General features: G+C 36.3%; 1 protein-coding gene across 10 annotated transcripts in view; it reads right to left on the bottom strand.

The window, feature by feature from the left end:
• The window catches only part of ERBIN (erbb2 interacting protein), a 271,624-nt gene that overhangs the window by 68,849 nt on the left and 181,258 nt on the right, over positions 1–21,517 (bottom strand). For all 10 annotated transcript variants that reach the window (XM_077117317.1, XM_077117315.1, XM_077117320.1 and 7 more), the window contains 4 exons: positions 20,401–20,479; positions 18,864–18,953; positions 14,742–14,798; positions 10,466–10,529 (listed from right to left, as the gene is read on the bottom strand). In XM_077117317.1, coding sequence (XP_076973432.1) covers positions 10,466–10,529; positions 14,742–14,798; positions 18,864–18,953; positions 20,401–20,479 — 290 coding nt within the window. The remainder of the gene's footprint in view (positions 1–10,465; positions 10,530–14,741; positions 14,799–18,863; positions 18,954–20,400; positions 20,480–21,517) is intronic.

Genomic DNA, 21,517 nt, shown 5'->3' with positions numbered 1-21,517 from the left:
CTTTATATTAATAACTTTGAACATGAATGGACTAAATTCACTGACTAAAATAAACAGATTGGCAGAAGAGATTAAAAAATATGATCCAGCTATAATGCTGCTTACAAGGGACTCATCTTAGACCCAAGGACACAAATAGACTGAAAGTGAAAGGATGGGAAAAAATGTTTCATACAAGCTGTAAGCAAAACAAAGCAGGAGTAGCTACCCTAATATCAGACAAAATAAATGTTAAATGTAAAGACACCATGAGAGACAAAGAAAGACACCATATTAATAAAAGAGACAAATCATCAAGAAGAAATAACAAGCATAAATGTTTATGATCCCAATCAAGGAGCTCCAAAGTACATGAGGCAAACGCTGGAAAAACTGAAGGGAGTGATAGCCACTTTAACAATAATTTTGGGAGACTTTAAATCACCACTCTCCTCTATAGTTAGAACAACCAGGCAGAGGATCAGCAAGGAAATAGAGAACTTAGTATGACCTAACAGACATATAAATCATTACACCACAAAACACCAGTATAAATAGAGCTCATGAAACATTCTTCATGGTAGACCACATGTAGGGGAACTTAACACGTTCTGATCTTTTACAGGTTGTCAAAATAACAATTTCTAACACTCTGAAGTTTTCTAAAATTGAATGGCATGAGTCAAGGCATCATGACAAAATGCATCGTCATACATTCTTACCTATGATTATGTACATTCACATAGTGAAAATATCTATTGTTTGGACAAATCCTCTGTGACATGACATTTAAATGTAAAATGGTACAACTGCACTGCAAGGCAGTTTGGCAGTTTCTCAGTATGGCAGATTGAATTTGTTGTGTACCCAAGAAAAGCCATGTCCTCTAATCCTCATTCAATATTGCTGTGTGGTGTCTTTTTGACTGTTTCCATGGAGATTGACCCACCCAATGGGGGGAGGGGTATAACTTTTCATTAGATGATTTCCATGTAGATGTATCCTCACCCATTCAAGGTGAGGTGGCTTATTGGAGCTCTTTAAGTGGGAACCATTTTGGAAAAAAGATTTAGAGTCAGAAGAGCCAAAAGAACCTACAGAGCCAACAGAACAGACAGAGGCCAGGGCAAGCTGTTGAAGAGAAAGCCAGCAGATGTCACCATGTGCCTTTCCAGCTGAGAAACCCTGAATGTCATCGACCTTCTTGAACCACGGTATCTTTTCATGGATGCCTTCAATTGGACATTTTTATAGCCCTGCTTTAATCTGGACATTTTCACAGCCTTAGTACTGTAAACCTGTAACTTAATAAATCTTCTCATATATTGCATTTCAGGAGCTTGCAAACTGGAACACTCAGGAAGCTAAGTATAGAACTGCCATATGATCCAGCAATCCCATTACAAGGTATATTCAGAGGAACTGAATGAAGGTAAGGACACAAATGGACATTTGCACTGATGTTTATAGCAGCATTATTTACAATTGCCAAAAGATGGAAACAGCCCAAATGTCCATCAACAGAGGAGTGCTAAACAAACTGCATTATATACATATGATGTAAGACAGAATAAAGTCACAAAGCATGTGACACCATGGATGAACCCTGGGGACATTATGCCGAGTGCAATTACCCAGAAACAAAAGGACAAATATTGTATGGTCTCACTAATATGAACTAATATTAATATGAACTTTGAGAGTTAAAGTTAAGAACACAGGTTATCAGAAGATAGAAAAAGGGTCAAGATTGGACATGTGCTGAAGGAGTACAGATTGTGCAACAGGACTGATTGTAAGAATTCAGAAATGGACAGCACAGTCCTACCTGATTGTAGCACAGTAACAGAAGAACACTGAAAGGAGCAGCATGTGAGTATGGTTGAGAGAGGACTGGGGTGACATGTATGAATACAGACGGAAAGACAGAGGATAAAGACTGAGGCTCTAAAACCTAGGAATACCTAGAATAGACAAGAACGGTGATTAAATGTACAAATATAAACACATTTCTGCATGAGGAAGAACAAATGAATGCCCAGGTTTCAAGAGGTAGAAAATGGATGGCATACTGGAAAAGGTACAATCAATGCAAGCTAGAGTCTACAGCCAACAATAACAGTGTAATATTGTGGTAGTTAGATTCAGTTGTCAACTTGGCCAGGTGAAGGTACCTAGTTCTGTTGCTGTGGACATGAGCCAATGGTACATAAACCTCATCTCTTGCTGATTGCATCTGCAGTCAGCTAGGAGGTGTGCCTGCTGCAATGAATGATGTTTGACTTAATTGGCTGGTGCTTAAACGAGAGAGCTCAACGTGGCACAGCCCAAGCAGCTAAGCATACCTCATCTCAGCACTCGCAGCTCAGCCCAGGCCTTTGGAGATGCAGAGAGAAATCACCCCGGGGAAAGTTGTTGGAACCCAGAGACCTAGAGAGAAGGCCAGCAGAGACCATCTTGTGCCTTCCCACGTAAGAAAGAACCTCAGCTGAAAGTTAGCTGCCTTTCTTCTGAAGAACTAACAAAATAAATCCCCTTTTATTAAAAGCCAATCCGTCTCTGGTGTGTTGCATTCTGGCAGCTAGCAAACTAGAACAAATATGCTTCCAAAATGAACCATCAACAAGTAGAAGGCATTGGGGGTGTGTGCCGTATGAGTGAGGCATGATAGTATTTGTCTTTTTGCTTCTGACATTTTATTGAACATATGGTCCTTAAGGTTCATTTACCTAACTGCATGCCTCACAACCTCATTTCCTCTTGCAGTCACTCAGTAGTACATTGTATGTAAACACCACAATTCCCCCTTCCATTCCTCAGTCCCTTTACCCTTAGGCCACCTCCATCTGGAACACTGCTGCCACAAACACCAGTGTGCAAATGTCCACTCCTGTTCCCACTTAGTTCCTCCAGGTATATACCTAGTAATGGTGTTGTGAGATCATATAGTAACCCCACTCCTAGCCTCTGTGGAACCAACTCACTGCACTCTGGAGGGTCTGCACCTCTAAGCTGGGGAATAGGTACATCTCTTTCTCCACATTTTCTCTAGCACCTGTTTCCCTCTGTTCATTCTTAACCTGTTTTCTTTGACTATTATATAATCCAACCTCAGTAAACAGACACACTATTGCCACCATAATCTACATGGAGATATTTCATTTTCTTCTGCATTTCTATGACACCAGAGACTCAGAGCACCAAACATGGAAAGTCAACATTAGCACATTCAGCATTTGTTTAGAAAGCTGAAAAAGTGACCAGACTTCACCTAGAGACACGAATGAAATTCATCTGGATAGGTCTCAGGTAAACCAAATACTGGGTAAAGGATGATATGGCCCGTATTTTCAAATTTTAACCTCTGTGCGAGAACATAGGGAAGAGTTTATTTGGTGCAAAACTTGTATTTTTGGTAGCACATTATCTAATTTAACTTGTATAATCTTTTTAATTGAACACCATAATTCCATGGAATCCTGAAGGCGTGAAATCCTGATGGTTTGTACAAGTTAGTGTGATGCCCCCATATATCCCACAGTAATTTGGGCAGAGAATAAAAAAGTATTTGCAAACTTCTCTTGTGGGCCTGGGTATCAAACTTCCCCATCTAGGCATTTCCTGATATTCTCACAATCAGTGGAGACCACCAATTCAATGGGCTGAGCCCTCGATCTTGGGACTTGCTCCTTTGAAGCTTATTCATGCAAAGGAGAGGCTAAGCCTACTGATAATCATGCCTAAGAGTCATCCCGAGAGCCTTTTTTATTACTCAGATGTGAACTCACTGCCTCCCCCCACGACATGGGACATGACTCCCAGGGGTGTAAATCTCCCTGGTAAAGTGGCACCTGACTCCCTAGGATGGGCCAGGACCCAGCATCATCAGAATGGTAACGCTTTCTTGATCAATAGGGAGAAGAGAAGAATGAGACAAAATAAAGTCTCAGTGGCTGAGAGATTTCAAACAGAGTCAGGAGATTATCCTGCAGTTTACTCTCACATATTATAAAGATAAAAATTAGTTCATGGTATATTGGAGAGGCTAGCGGGAAGTAAGTACCTGAAATTGTTGAACTGTGCTCCAGTAGCCTTGATTCCTGAAGACGATTATAAACTATATAGCTTTTACAATGTGAAAACCTTGTGTCTGATGTTCCCTTTATCCATATCCAGGGTATGGACAGGTGAGTTAAAAAAAAGAAGAAGAAAAACTAAATAAATAATGGAGGAGATAAAATGTAAAAATTGGGCAGACAAATTCTGTGGGTCACAGAGAATTGTGACCCACAGAAGTGTGGGACACTTATGCACTGCTGGTGGGAATGTATAATGGTGCAGCCACTTTGGAAGACAGTTTGGAGGTTCCAAACTAAATATTGAGTTGCCCCATGGTCCAGCAATATCACTAATCGGTATATACCCAGAAGAGCTAAAAGAGAGGGAGGTTAAGAGGTATGGGATGCATGAGTTCTTTTTTCCCCCTTTATTTCTTTTTCTGGTGTGATGCAAATGTTCTAAAAATGATCATGATTATGAACACACAACTATGTGATGATTCTGTGAGTCACTGTATCATATGGTTGGACTATACATGTGTGGATATTTCTACATAATTTTTTTTTAATCAAATGTCTTATGCCTCAAAAGACTATCAAAAAGGTGACTAGGCAGCCAACTCAATGGGAGAAAATATTTGGAATTCACACATCAGATAAAGGTTTGATATCCTGTAAACCGAAGGAAATCATACAATTCAACAACAAAAGAACAAATAACCCAATTTAAAATGAACTAAAGATACGAATACACATTTTTCTGAAGAGCAAATGCAGATGGCAAAAAAACACACGAAGAGATGTTCATTTTCATTAAATAAGGGAAATGCAGATCTAGACTACAATGAGATTACCACCTCAGACCTGTAAGAATGGCTGATATTAAACAAATAGGAAAAAGTATAAATATTGGAGAGGATGTGGAGAAATTGGGACACTTATGCACTGCTGGTGGGAATGTATAATGGTGCAGCCACTTTGGAAGACAGTTTGGAGGTTCCAAACTAAATATTGAGTTGCCCCATGGTCCAGCAATATCACTAATCGGTATATACCCAGAAGAGCTAAAAGCAGTGAAACAAACAGACATTTGCTAACCAATGTTCATAGCAGCACTATTCACAATAGCCAAAAGATGGAAATAATCCAAGTGCCAATCAACAGAAAAGTGGATTAAAAAAATGTGGTATATGTACAAATTTAAAACTGCTTTGCATGAGGAAGAACAAAGGAATGTCAATAATGCAGGGTGCTGAAAATAGATGGCAATTAATAGTTAAAACTTTAACTTATGTGTGAGACTAAAGCAAAAAAATGTTTATTTGGTACAAAATTTATATTTTGACTAGTGCAGTTTCTAATATAACTTATGTGGACAGCTTAATTGAACATCATAAGTACATGGAACTTGAGTAAGGCGTGAGATTTTGTAGGTTTGTCCAGAGTTATGCCTCGATAAATCACAGAAGGATTTGAACAGCGAATAAAAAAATGTTTGTAAAGTCCCCTTGACGGAATGGTGAGAAAGGGGGAAAATTCAACTTCCCCAAGTCGAGAATTCTTGATATTCTCACAAGCAGTGGGGACAACCAAAGCAATAGGCTGAGCCCCCAATCTTGGGGGTGGTTCATATGAAACTTAACCCTGCAAAGGATAGGCTAAGCCTACTTAAAATTAGGCCTAATTTTAAGTCACCCCCAAGAGAACCTCTTTTGTTGCTCAGATGTGGCCTCTCTCAGCCAACATGACAAGCAAGCTCACTGCCCTCCTCTTCTCTACATGGGACATGACAGAAATCCTAGAATGAGCTGGGACTCAGCACCAACGGATTGAGAAAACCTTCTCAACCGAAAGGGGGAAGAGTGAAATGAAATGAAATAAAGTGTCAACGGCTTAGAGATTTCAAACAGAGTCGAGAGGTTATCCTGGAGGTTATTCTTACTCATTATATAGATATCACCTTGTTAGTCAAGATGAAATGAAGAGGCTGGAGGGAACTGCCTGAAAATGCAGAGCTGTGTTCCAGTAGCCATGTTTCTTGAAGATGATTGTATAATGATACAGCTTTCACAATGTGACTGTGTGATTGTGAAAACCTTGTGTCTGATGCTTATTTTATCTACCTTATCAACAGATGAGTAAAACATATGGAATAAAAATAAATAATAGGGGGAACAAATGTTAAAATAAATTTAGTTTGAAATGCTAGTGATCAATGAAAGGGAGGAGTAAGGGGGTATGGTATGTATGTTTTTTCTGTTTTCTTTTTCTGAATTGATGCAAATGTTCTAAGAAATGATCATGATGATGAACATACAACTATGTGATTAAAAAATTTTTAAAATGTGGTATATACATATGATGGAATATTATGTAGGAGTAAAACGAAATGACTTCCTGAAGCACAGGACAAGATGGATAAACCTTGAGGACATAATGCTGAGTAAAATAAGCCAAACACAAAAGGAAAGATACTATGTGATTTCGCTTTTATGACCACGGTAAAGGTAAACTCAAAGGCTTACATAGAGATACACGGAAGCTCGAAATTGGTGAACAGTTAGCTAATGAGGCTGAACTTAAATGTAAGGGAAGGGACAGAAGTGCAGGCAGTTCATTAGTGGTCTATAAGTAATATTGCCCTACTGAAGTTTAACATAATTGAAAGAGGTTGTATAGAGCCATGTATCCCACTGATTAATACTACAAATATATACAAGTCCTTGCATGAAATTAAAAGGTATGAATATATTACAAAGAGTTTATAATAATGGGGTATTTAGGGGGAAAAATACTATTGCACACTATGGGCTATATTTAACCAGAAGACATCAACAGCACCACAGAAATACCAGGGGTAAATAATGGGGGAGGTGGGGGAAACAAGAGTTAAGGGAAATTTGGATTTTCTATTTGGTGAGGGTGTGTTTATTGGTTATCTTACTCTTGGGAGTAATGATAACTGTCTGAAATGAAATGATCTAAAATTGAGGGTGTTTATAGACTGTTCATTTTGGACACTATACATGATGTCCAATGGATGGAGGTGGCTGAAGGATATACTGACTGAGAAGCAGAATGGTGAACTCTGGTGTATACATATAATTGAATATTGTGCTGCTACAGAAAGAAATAAAGTCATGAGACGTACAGTGCTGTAAATGAACCTGGGAGACATTATGCGACTCAAACTAAGCCAGAAACAAAAGACCAAATATTTGTATGGTCTCATTTAGAAAATACTTATAAGAAAACCAGAGCCTAGATTGTAAGCTCTTATAGCAGACACATTTAGTTGGGAGTGGTAATTGTTATTTCTAGATTTCGACAAGCTGTGACATATATGTATAACCTGGCATTTTCCTGGAACTCTGGGTACCTGTGTGACACTAAGACTCAGAGAAGGAGGAGTTCTGCAGTTCTGAAAGTCAGCACTGCCACATACAACTGTTAAAAAAACTGAAGAAGAGATGAGGCCTCAATGAGAGATAACCTCAAAGGCAATCAGGTTGGGACTAAGGTAAATCAGAATATAGGGGTAAGGAAGATATTGTCTATATTTTAGAAGTTCACCTACTCTAGGAGGCCAAAGAGGTTTATTTGATCACAACCCCAATCTTCTTTAGCACATAATATAGTTCAACTCGTCTGGATAGATCATTTAAACAACTCAAACACAGGGAGCCCAGAATGGGAATGAGGGCTTGTAATTCTGTATAACTTAATGCAATGTCCAGATACATCCCAGAATATGATGAGCAGATAATTTAAAAGTATTGGCAAAGAATCTTACCGGATGGGAGAAAAAATAAGGAATTATTAAACTTTACCACCAGGGAAACCCCTGATACCATCTCAAATAAGAAGTACTCTCAGGTCAACAGGGCAAGCTCCCGATCATGAGGCTTGCACTTGTGAAGCTTATTTATGTAGTGGAGAAGCTTAGCCTATCTATAGTTACACCTAAGAGTTACTTCCAGAGGACGTTCTTTGTTGCTCAGATGCGGCCTCTTTCTCTCCCTAAGCCCAACTCTGCAAGTGAAATTATCACCTCCCCTCTACGTGGGACATGACATCCAGGGGTGACAGTCTCCCTGGCGATGTGGGAGATGACTCCCATCCCAGGGATGAGCGAGGCCCTGCACCACTGGACAGACAATGCCTTCCTGACCAAATGGGGGCAAAGAATTTTAACAAATAAGGTATCAGTGACTGAGAGAGTTTAAATAGAGTCAAGTGGCTATTCTGGAGGTCTCTCTTACGCAAGCTTCTGCTAGATATTGCCACTTTTCATGGTTTGTCAAACCCCAAGCAAAACCATTCCTGCCAACCCTAAAGAACACCTAGGGATGTATCTGAGATTCTACAAATATTCCAGGCACTATGATTATTTTCTAGAAACCAACAGCCTCCAAATGGGTTCCTAGGCAAGATAAGTCTTGCAACTCAGAGGGGCCAGCCTCTTCAGAACATAAACTAGTTCCATCCCCTATACCATATTACCTACACCTTTTTCCAACAAGAAAAAGTTATAATGGGTATAGCCCAAATACCCCTAAAGAATGGGAGAAAGAACAAAGATAAAGCTGGAATTATAACAGAGAAGATAGGATTCAACAAATGAGTATGACTGCTGAATCATTAAACTGATTTTTCCTTGACTCCAGGGTCTTGGAAGAGCTAGAAGGGAAAACCTAAAATTATGGAACTGTAATCCATACCAAACTCTGAAATCGGTTCTACCATGAATCGTCGCAGTGTGCTTTGAGATGTATTGTTTTGTAGTTTTTACATTTACCACAATAAAAAAAAAAAGAAGCAAAATGTCACTTCTAATTTCAGTTGCAAATTTCACGAGTATAAACTTCAAAAACCCAAAATAAAATCCATAATAAACCACCTTTATTTAAGACATAATAAAGAAAATAAAGAATGCATAGAACAGTATATTTAAAAAAACATGAGGTTCCTCCAAAATACCACACTCTTCCACTGACCTCAACTGAAAAGGTGAACATCTATTTAATGAGCAAATACATAATACAACCCACAGGGCAATATTACAGCTGACAATGTTGAGAAATTCTTGAATTTAAGACTAACATTTGAAATCTATTACAATTTTAAACAACAAATTTGTAAAAATAATTTTAAAATTTTAATGATGGGGCCATTCAACTCCTTACTCAGCCTCATACTGATTTTAATGCTTACCTAGGCATTCAGCCAACTTATGTTTTTGTTGAACCTCTAGTTTCAAGAACTAAGAATAAAGAATACTAATAGCAAAAGAAAACACACTAAGATACTGCTGCAACAATGAGTGCTTTATTTTTCTTCTTTCTACTTTTGTATTTTTAAGTGTTCTCTGGGGAACACAATTCATTTTTTTTTTTTGCATGGGCAGGCACCGGGAATCGAACCCGGGTCTCAGGCATGGCAGGTGAGAACTCCGCCTGCTGCTGAGCCATCATGGCCCCATAATTCATTTTTATAATGAATAAAAAGAAATTTTATAAACAAGAAGAAATCAGCCTGTGAAATAACTTGCTATGTATCACATTGCTAATTGTTTTACTTTAAGCAGGAAATTGCCTACATTATCTAACAAAATAAACCAAACTGGGATTTTAAATTTCCCACAGAAAATTCATTTAGTAACAAATTCACATGAGTAAGAGTTGCCCACAATTTAAAAAACTCTAAAATTTATATATCACATTGGCCTATGGGTTTTTATTTTTCCCAAACCAACTTTATTCTTCACACCTATTCTTAATTCCTGTTCAAAAAACATTTAGCTTATTTTCTGAATTCTTTTGGAGAACTAATGGAAGACAGAAATTATGTTCTCCTTTCCTTCATGATCCAACAGCATAGGTAATTTTACATACAGAGCACAAACACAATCAAGAGGTATCCACACTAATTCAAAAATAACTGATGTTTCATTCTATGATTTTCCCTTTAGTTATTAAGTAAAATTACGGAGAAGTATCCCATCACTGAGTAAATTCCTAAGCAATACCTCAGGTAGTTACTGGACTCAGACCTACCTTTTCTGCTGTATTCTCATCCAATGAACATTTTTCTGCTTTTTCCTTATAATCTATCAAATAATCTACTTCTACACTTAAAAACTTTTTATTATATCTTGCATGGGTATGTCATTAATGTTATATTTTAACCCTGGTCTCTGTCAGATCTTTTAGTCTGGTTAATTAATTCTCCCTTTTAAGAACTTTCATTTTCCCTTAAAAATATATGCATTCACTTTCCTAAATTCTCACATTAAAAAAAAGGCAGAGAACTAAAAACTATAAAAATGATACCTAAAATAATAGGTTATACATCTATGAGGTAATTAATTTCACATTATTCTTGATTAAGTATAAGATTTATGGGTCATAGGATTAGTGAGAACTTACCACTTCAGAGAATTCATTACTTCCCAAATCCAGTCTTTCCAGCTGAGTCAGTTTATTCATGGTTCTATCCAAAATGAATGAATAAAGAATTATCAATCAACTGGAAGCTTTCAAATTTCACTATTTTCTTTTCTTTTTGGCATGGGCAGGCTCAGGGAATCGAACCTGGGTCTCTGGCATGGTAGGCAAGAATTCTGCACTGAGCCACTGTCGCACCACCCCAAATTTCACAATTTTAAACATTCTTACATAAATCTAATAAAGTACAGACTTTTACAGGTTGATAAAATAAAAATAATAATTTTCTAAGAAAAGTAAAAATCCCTTATATTTAATATCTAGATAAAAATAATTAAGCTATCATTATTATTTCATTTTGGTTTCTCATCAGTCTTTTCATTTTCCTTCTTAAGAAGTAGTAGCAGTAAATTTAAACCCACAAATCAGAATATGAATAACTGGCTCCTATTTTACTTCACAGAACAAATTTTCCTATTATGTAAGTCAGCTAATGAATTACCATTTGCTTGGTAGCTACATAGTAATTAATACCAGTTTTAAAGGTTGCTTTATGTATTTGTAAAAGTCAAGATGTCTGTAACTCTAAAAATAAAATTTTTCAGATTCTAAGAACAACATCTATTAACTTGTTCCCACTTTTCAAGTTAAATTCAATTGCCCACTTTTCAACACCAAATAAAATAATTTCCTAAAATAACAATTATGATTAGTTAATATTTATTTTAAATTAAAGCTATAATTATATAAATCTTAACTTCCAACTGAATACCAACTATTGACTGCAAACACAGAGAGTTGAAATATGTACAAAGTGATTTTGAAATGAAATAAACTGAGTTGACCTTTGGTCTCTCCTTCAGTAAAGGTATTATTTACACTAAAGTTAACTAAATCAAATCCATATTTGTACTCTTAAATTGTCATATGCATAAAGCCATATTATATCTAATACACTGAGGTGGCACAAGCAGCACAGCTAAGGACCTCCACATGTAACATTCTTGTCACACCTCATTTCTCTGTAAGTCGCTTTACTTTTTATTTGCCTATTTAATCTCTATCTACCTATCTATTTATTTATTTAGATTTGATGGGTGCTGTGGTTGTTCGGAACTGTATTCAACCCAGGAAATCACATCCTAAAGCTAACCCAATCCTGCGGACGCACAGAGACAGCAAGTCTCAGACGCAAGAAGATGAAGGGAACAAACCCAGAAAGAGAGGAGAGAGACTGACCATCGGCGCCTCGCGCTTTACCACACGGCGCAGGAGGCGAGGAGCACCGGCACCCGCTCACACTGACGATGCTCTGATTTGGACATTTCCCTCAGCCTCAAAACTGTAAGCTAATAAACTCCCATGGCTTACTCCAGGCCATCTCACGGTATCTGCTGTCAGCAGTCTAGGAAATTAAAACCAGTTGAACCAAAACTAGTGCATGTTCCTGTGAGGTATGATAGTTCTATATCCTTTATTCAGCTCTGTCCAGCTCCAGAGAACTTCTAAGCACCATTCTGCTTCATAACAAGGCAGAAAGCATTTGCAGGACCTTTCTTCAGAGTGTGAAATCACATGCTATGATATTAAACTCCTACGTTCATACTATGTCAGCTGTAGATTTGGAAAAAGTGAAGAGGCTTAAAAAAAAGTGAAGAGGGGGCAAGACGGCTGAAAGAAAATATAATGATACATTTCTGGCTTCAATGATTCTTGTTAAAATGAATATCTAATGCAGAAAATTCATATATAGCAATTGAAAACTTTACACAATCAAGGATAAGATGTTAAGACCACATCTTAGAAATGTTAAGTTTTAAATTAGGTTAAGGAATATTCACACATTTCTTAACCTGATTTGTAACAAAAAAAGAGGAAATATATTTTAGACGGAAACATTTAGAGTCCAAAATGTGTCTCCACCTCAACTCTTTGGAGTTAATACTGGCAACTTCTACCCTTCTCATACACTTTACACATCTACCTAAAAAAAAAATTGCATCGTAGAATACGATTCAGTTTCCTACTTCAAGGGGAAATAGAAAATATCCTTCAAATTTATTCCTATTTACTTCTAAAATTCATTTATATTTAACTTGTATTTACCTTCTCTCCTATCTCAGAAAACAGAGTATCCCCCTCGTGTGTTCTTAGTATTGCGCACTCTACTATTCTTATGGTAGCATTAAATTTCATGTAACTGTACATTTAAAACAAAAAGTCTTTCCATGGTTAATCATAAAAAGGCTACTCACATATCCCAATTGCATATGACATTTAAAAGTATTCCTCTTAGTAGTGTGTAAGGTCTCAAAGTTTTAATCATAAGATTTAAAAAGGAAACAAAATAAATCTGCCAAGTGTTTAAGCCTTTTTGAATTTTAATGCGATTCATAATTCCAACTTGAATTTATACTCATAATCATTACTGAACTAAACAATCAATTACTGAACTAATACATACTGTCTTTTGGAATTGAAAATTAGACACGGCTTCTACCCTCAAAGACTTACAACCATGAACGAATGTGTGTAGGTATGTGTGAGGGTACACACATGTGAATACATGCCGGTCAAGGAAGAACAGAATGACATGTAAAAAAAGACACATTAAAAAAAATGTGGTGGGTGGTGCAATGGTGGCTCAGTGGCAGAATTCTCGCCTGCCATGCCAGAGACACAGGTTTGGTTGGTACCAGTCCATGCAAAAAAAACAGAGGCCCTTAATCCAAGAGGACTGGTGTCTCTGTAAGAAAGGGAGAAGAGGAACAGACAGATGCCAACGGGATGCTCTGTAAAGACAGAGGCAGAGATTGGAGTGATGCAGCCACAAGCCAAGGATAGCCAGCCACCACCGGAATCTGGAAAAGGCAGGGAAGGTTCCTGTCCTAGAGTCTTCAAAAGGAGCACAGACCTGCCAACACCTTGATTTTGGATTTCTGGACTCCAGAACTGAGAAACAATAGATTTCTGTTGTTTTAAGCCTCCCAATTTGTGGTCTTTGTTCAGCAGCTCTGGGCAACTATGACAGTATCAAAAGTTTCTTATGTCTCTATGCTGAGAAATTCATGCACCAGTAAAGAGGTGGAGAAAGATCCCCTTCACAATTTTTCAACAATATATAAATAGTATTGGCAGACCACAATGGCTCAGCAGGTAGAGTTCTTGCCTGCTCTCTCATGTCAGAGATCCAGGTTCGATTCCCTGTGCCGGCCCATGAAAAAAAAAAAAAAAATATATATATATATATATATAATATAAATATATATATATATATATATATATATATATATATATATATATATATATATAGTATCCCTTTCTCCCCACAAAAAAAAAATTGTAAACCTTATAACAGTTATATAAATATGATGCCACAGAAGCTGAGTGAACAAAACAACTAACTCCTGGGAGAACAGAGATGCTTCTCTCCTCAAAAAGTGACAACAAATCTTGACTCCAGTTTGTAAACAGGAGTCAACAACTTTTTTTTTTATCAAATAGTAAATCCTTTAGGCTTTGGAGCTATACAGACAGCACAACTATCCACCTCAACCACAGAGAAAAAGTAGCCATAGACAATATGTAAATGAGTGGCTGTGTTCCAAAGAAACTTTAAATAAATAATGGGCTGTAGACTGTAGTGTGCCAAATCCTAAGCTGTTACAATATAGCAATGCATTCAGAGTGACCTGAGACACTTGATCTGCAAATGGCCCTAGACTGACGTGCATTTTGAGTTTGCAGACCTGTTTTATAGTTTTATCTTTGCCCTTTGCTCTTGTCTGCTATTTTTTCTTGACAATAACTTACCAGTAGGGGGCCTCCAGCCCATTTCTAATTTACAATGGACTAGACACCATACAATCAAATTTTTTGAAGTACATTTATTGGGCTTCAATGAAGTAACAAGTAATTTCTTCCAGGTCTAGTATGTGGGCTTAGGACTTCTATTTGGGACCCACAAAAGACTTACATATTTATTATTTTGGCTTTTATGTCAAAGGAGCCTGAGTATCAGAGAATCAATAAACAGCTATTAACATATAGAGAGACTCCAAAGACAGATATGGAAATTTTTATATTTAACACTACTAATTTAAAATATGATGACCACAAACAGTAAAAGTAATCACAAATTACTTTTAAAATAATTTATACTCACCATATCAGATTTATAGAATTTAACATTTCTTTAAGACCTTAACATTCAAAATTTAAAACTGAATTTTTTAAAAGTATAGTCATCTTCACTTACTTGGGCAACATTTTCAACTGGTTTTCTCTAAGTTCTAATATCTGGAGTTTAGTTAACCTGCAAAACAAGGAAAATACATCACACATCTATGACAAAAACAGAGAATTTAATGAACAAATTAAAATTACCCTAAAGTATAAAATAAAATAAATTTTATCACATAAATATTTTGCACAAAAAAATTACAGGACTAAAAAGAAATACAGAAGAATAAGAAAAGATAATTATGAGAATAATGGGGGAAATAAACATCTCTACACATTTTTAAGGGAATAAAGAAGTGACAGTCACCTAAGTAACAATCCTAAAGCATTTTAGTCCCTTTTCTGAAAAATAATAGCATAAATTTTTAACTGTTAGTAGATTAGAGAGTAATAATTCAGATCTAGAATTCAGTTGTGAGAAAGAATAAGTTTATGTCAAGGTGACATGGAGAAGGAGAAATCTCTGCCATATCAGTGATATACTTTACTAAAAATAGAGGGGAAATGACCCCAGGAACTCTGAATACCTCTGTGACACCTAAGATTTGGAGCTGGAGTTCTGCAGCTCTGAAAGTCAGAATGCTACATACAGTAACAGTTAAAAGTAACCGAAAAAGAGATAAGCCTTCAATTACAGATAAAGATGAAGCTGATCTGGTTGGGAGCAAGGTAAATCAGAACACAAGCAAAAGATGATAGTGTACGCCTCTAGAGCTTCATCTAATATATGCGACGAAAGGAACAGAGGTTTATGGTGTCTAGAACCTAAATTTTCTGTAATACACAATCTAAATCAACCTATCTGGATAGCTCATTTAAACCACCCAAACCTATGGAGCCCAGAATGGAACGAGGCCTTGTAGTTCTATATAGTTTAATACGACACCCGGAGACATCCCAGACTATCATGGGCCGCCAACTAAAAAGCACTGTTAGAGGGCGAGTGATGGTGGCTCAGTGGCAGAATTCTTGCCTGCCATGCCAGAGACCCAGGGTTCAGTTCCCAGAGCCTACCAATGCCAAAAAAAAAAAAGGGATTATTAGAGTCCTGTAGCGGTCTGGAGAAAAAATACGGAAATATTATTTTCCCATCTGGGAAACCTCTGGTGCTATCTTAAACATTAGGGACTCCAAAGAAACTAGGTAAGCCCTTGATTCTGAGATTTGCCATTATGAAACCTACTTCTGCAGTGGAAAAGCTAATACCTATAAAATTATGCTTAAGAGTTGCTTCCAGACCTTGAGTAGGACACGAAATTTTGTAGGTTTGTCCAGAGTGATGACCTGATAAATCCCAGAAGGATTTAACAGTGAATAAAAAAGTATTTGCAAAGTCCCCTTGGGGGAATGGCGAGAAAGAGGGAAATTCAACCTCCCCAAGTGGAGATTTCTTGATATGCTCACAAGCAGTGGAGACAACCAAAACAATAGGCCGAGCCCTCAATCTTGGGGTTGTTCATATGAAACTTATCCCTGCAAAGGATAGGCTAAGCCTACTTAAAATTAGGCCTAAGAGTCATCCCCAGAGAATATCTTTTGTTGCTCAGATGTGGCTTCTCTCTCTCAGCCAACATGACAAGCAAACTCACAGTCCTCCCCCTCTCTATGTGGGACATGACTCTCAGGGGTATGGACCTTCCCAGCAACGTGGGACAGAAATCCTAGAATGAGCTGGGTCTCGGCATCAAGGGACTTGAGGGAAATGAGACAAAAATAAAGTGTTAGTGGCTGAGAGATTTCAGAATCGAGAGGCTATCCTGGAGGTTATTCTTATGCATAATATAGATATCACCTTTTTAGTTAAGATGTAATGAAGAGGCTGGAGGGAACTGTCTGAAAATGTAGAGCTGTGTTCCAGTAGCCATGTTTCTTGAAGATGATTGTATAATGATATAGCTTTCACAATGTGACTGTGTGACTGTGAACACCTTGTGTCTGATTCTCCTTTTATCTACCTTATCAACAAATGAGTAAAACATATGGATTAAAAATAAATAAATAATAGGGGGAACAAATGTTAAAACAAATTGTGTAGATTGAAAAGCTAGTGATCAATGAAAGGGAGGGGTAAGGTGTATGATGTGCATGAAATTTTTTCTGTTTTCTTTTTCTGAATTGATGCAGACGTTCTAAGAAATGATCATGATGATGAATATACAACTATTGATGATATTGTGAGTCACTGATTATATAATAAGAATGGAATGATGATATGGTAAGAATGTTTGTGTTTGTATGTTGTAATGTTTAATAAAAAAAAGTCATACAAAAAGAAAAAGTAGTCAAATATGTGTATAACATGCTCTGAGAAGTCCTAAGTAAAGAAATCTCATTATGCTCATTTAAATTAAAAAAGAGTTGCTTCCAGGAAACCTCTGTTTGCTCAAATGTGGTCTCTCTCTCTCTCTCTCTCTCTCTACTCAACTCTGCAAGGAAAATTATTAGCCTCCCCACTACGTGGACATGACATTCAGAAGTTAAAGTCTCCCTGACAATGGGGAACATGACTACCAGGGTTGAGCCTGGCCCTGGCGCTGGGGGATCGACAATGCTTTCCAGACTAAAAGGGGGAAAACAAATGTAACAAAATAAGGTATCAGTGGCTAAGAAAGTTCAGATAGAATTGAGAGACTACTCTTATGCAAGCTTCAGTTAGATATTCCCAATTTCCATGGTTTGCCATACCCCAACTAACATCATTCCTGGTAACCCTAAAGAACACCTAGGGTTCTAACTGAGAGCCTACAAAAGTTTCATGTATTAAGCTTACTTTCTAGAAACCTATACCCTCCAGAGGGTGTTTAGGCCAGATAAGTCCTGAAATCCAGAGGAGCTAGCCTCTTCAAAACTATTAATTAATTCCATCCCCCTAATATATATTTTGTTGACATTCCTTTTCAACAAGAAAAAGTTAAAATGGGCACAGCCTAAAGACCCCTACAGACTGGAAGTAGGATCAAAGGACATGGAGGAGTTATAATAGAGAAGACAGAATTTAAGAAACAAATAAGACTGCTGAATCACATAATGATACTTCTTTTAGCTTCCAGTGTTTTAGGAGGAGCTAGAAGGAAAACCTGAAAACATGGAATAAAAATCCATACTAAACTTTTAAAACTGCTCTGTAACTACTTGTTAAAATGTACTCTGAAAATTATTACTTTTTTATATATATATGCTGTATTACACAAGAAAAAATATTTTTAAAAAACAGAGGGGAAATGAGCAGATTAGGTCGTCCAAACGCCACACGCAGAAGAGGAACCTGACAAGTATACTAATCGGTTCAGACAGAAGATGACTACAAAATTAACTAATAAATTTAAAGTTTCATATAACCTGGTACCTATTATTGATAAGCAAATTCATCTTTAAAAACATTTACTGAGGTATTACAGTATGACAGGAACTGTTCTCAAGTGGTGGTAAACAGAACTGACATGGTGAAGCCCAGAAACATATTCTTTCTCAACAGTTTTTATTCTAGATAGAAGACAGATAACCAATAAATTAGATCATTTCAGATTGTGATAGATGTTAAAAATAAATCATTCATTATCTCAAAAATACAGAAATTACTCCCAATTTAAGTCACCTATTTTTGGAGGAGGGGTGGGAGCTGCTGGTACATGTGTTGGGAATCAAATGTGGGTCTCCTACACAGCAGGTGAGAATTCTACAACTGAACTTACCCATGCACTCCTAAGTCATCTCTCCAAATCATCTATTTTTGCATCCAACATACTGTTTACTTGGGTCAATGAGGGGGAGGGAAGGGATACGGGATGTATGAGTTTTTATTTCTTTTTCTGAAGTGATACAAATGTTCTAAAAATGATCATGGTGAAGAATACACAACTATGTAATGATACTGTGAGCCACTGATGATATAATTTGGTTGGAATGTTATGTGTATGGATGTTTCTCAAGAAATGTATTTTATAAATAAAATTTTAAAAATAAACTCAAAGTCAAAATAACAAGGTCTAAAGAAACTATAAAATTTCTAAGCTATAATGCATGGAAATTATCACAAGAGTCTATAAAACTGTACTTAACAGCATTTATAAAGCAACTTGTATGTTTGTAAACTTTAAAGAGGTAACAATAAAATGCTTTAGAAGAAACTATAATTTACCTGCCAAAATTAGCTGGCAAGAATTCAAGAAAAGCATCATTCAGGTATAACTGGGTTAGGTTTAACAGCTGAGAAAATCCATCAGGAAGCCTATAGAAAACATACCAAAATGTTAATTAAGCTCATATACAGAATTTCAGTCTCTATTAAATATAAATCTCTTTAAGAATCTGTATAATCAAGACATCTTCTTAATAATGGTCAACTCTGTTCTTCTATCATTGATCCTGAAACTGAGATCTACCTTTTTGTAAAAACAGATCTCTTTTAGTGCTAATATATGTATTTCCTTTTGAAAAGAAAGTGAGACAATATTTGTCTCAATAATATAAAATCTTCCTCAGTCAGCTGTGAACATCAACAGAAGTGTATATGCGATTTAACTATAAAGTTAGCAGGAACTCTCCAAATCCACCTTACCTAACATCTAAAAACTTCAAATTTTTCATCAATACAAAGGACTACAACAGGGATACTAAACCATAACAATATTGACACTTTGGGTGGATAATTCTATGCTGTCAAGTTAGCACTCCTGTGCATTATAGGATATTTAGCAGCATCCCTGACTTCCCTCCACCTCCAGGCGGTGACAACAGAAAATATCTCCAGCAAGTGCAAATTGACCCTAGTTGAGAACTGCTGGGTCTAGATTTTCTTTTTTTTTAAATCTCAACTATTGGCCTTTAAATAATCAAATAAAGATTACAGAATTTTATACCGAACTAAGAAAAAATAATACAAAAACTGAATGACATTTTAAAGCCATATGAAAATCGACGTGTATTAGTGTTTTACTACTATTTTTCTCTGGCTTATGAAACACATCATAGAATTGGAACTTGATGCTAGAATAATACATTCAAAAGAAGAGAGAATATGCATCATCTTCACCAGTTCATCCCGAATTTTAACAAGCAGAAAATCCTCTCGAAGTAAGACACATTAATCTTTGACTCTTCTTATTTTCCCCCATCTCACATTCCTTCATATTCCACAGCAGGTAAAACAAGTCATGTTATGAAAATCTCATCAAGACAGCATTATAATATGTAAAAACTGGCTTCAAATTATCTATACCAAGCCTTGGTTTACTCAATCTTTTTCTTCAGCATTCTATTTTTGTGAAATTTAACAGCTATAGTGCCAGCAAACTTTTCTTTTTGTAGACATCACAAAAGAACATACATAACTTCCAGTATATATTGACACCAATCACATGATTTTTCAGAAGGTTGAGTGTGACATACATCTTCAGTTGTAGATGAAGACATTTTTATATCATTGAGGAGACTTGGATTCTAGTCTCATTTCTGACATTAATTATATGTGACATCTCAATTTTCAGAACCATAAATTAAAGGTGTAAGAGCAATTATTTAACAGATTACTTTTACTCTAAAATTGAGATTTTTTTTTACAGATTCAAAAAATTGACACAGATTGTTCACTAAACTATGTAAAATATTATTTTACGACAGGTTATTAGCTGTTTTAATCTCAAAAATGGTCTCTAATGCAACAAAGAAGAACTTACTTGGAAATAGGGTTTACACTGGCCTCCACAATGGTCAAAACTTTGCAATTTTTTATATTTTCTGGAAACTCCTGTATTCCTACAAAATGAACAAATAAAGACTGATCAAATTCTAAAAATCTATTCCTGGAGACAAAATAACAACAATAATAATAGCTGGCGTATACATTCCAGGTACTAAAGTTATTTATCAGTTAAGCAGGAACTAGAAATAGTGACACGAAAAGCACTGTGAACCAAACAGAATCACCTCAACATCAATTTCTCTTTGCTCTTTCATCTTTATCCCTCTTTATAACTACTAATCACATTGAATAGTTTCACATTTCTTTCCTTTTCTTAGTAGTTCTAAAAATTAGTGCCCTCTCGATGTGATGTGCAGGACACAAAATGCAGAGGATCTGACTCAAAAAAGCAGCATTACTTCTTAAATGCTGGGCTCCAACATGGCTGCCTTCCCATTTATACATAACAAAGCTGAAAGCAAAGCTGAACATAGAAGAGGTAGAAAATCTGCATCAGATAGTTCAACAAATGAAATCCAAAAGTAATTTTTCAAGGCAATATATCTACCCTTAAAATAATGAAAAATTTTCTATTTCCTATAACTATCTTCCCATATTTTTCCCATCTTTATTTACATTTTGCTCGACCCTCAATATTTTTACTTCATATATCCCTGTGGTGTGCCTACAATACAGTAAATGCTTAAGGAATGTGGTAGAATGTAGGACTACAAAAAGTGATTTTTCAATACCATGATTGAAAAATTCAACATGTTTACTAGAAATCTGAGCTTCAGAGAGTTAACTACTATTTTTTATATTCCAAAAATAATTTTCATATATTCTGGTTTTAGAAGACCCATTCCTGCTCTAACATGATGTAATTATGCAACATGGCTATCACAAAAGGATAATTTAAGCCCCTTTCAACTTCATCACTCTATGATGGTAAGTAGGCATTTTACCACATTGCCAGATACAGAATTTCAGGAAAAATGATGAAATAAGATGAAATGAATGCAAATGAATGACATGAAATCACTAACCAGCAATTACCGCAAAACAAATTATTTCATTCATGACTTATCAATGCACGCTAAAACTTGTGAGAA

Source organism: Tamandua tetradactyla, chromosome 9, assembly GCF_023851605.1.
Source record: "Tamandua tetradactyla isolate mTamTet1 chromosome 9, mTamTet1.pri, whole genome shotgun sequence".
NCBI classification, from domain to species: Eukaryota; Metazoa; Chordata; class Mammalia; order Pilosa; family Myrmecophagidae; genus Tamandua; species Tamandua tetradactyla.
Note: the sequence above shows the minus strand (reverse complement) of the source record. Positions and strands in the feature narration are given on the sequence as shown.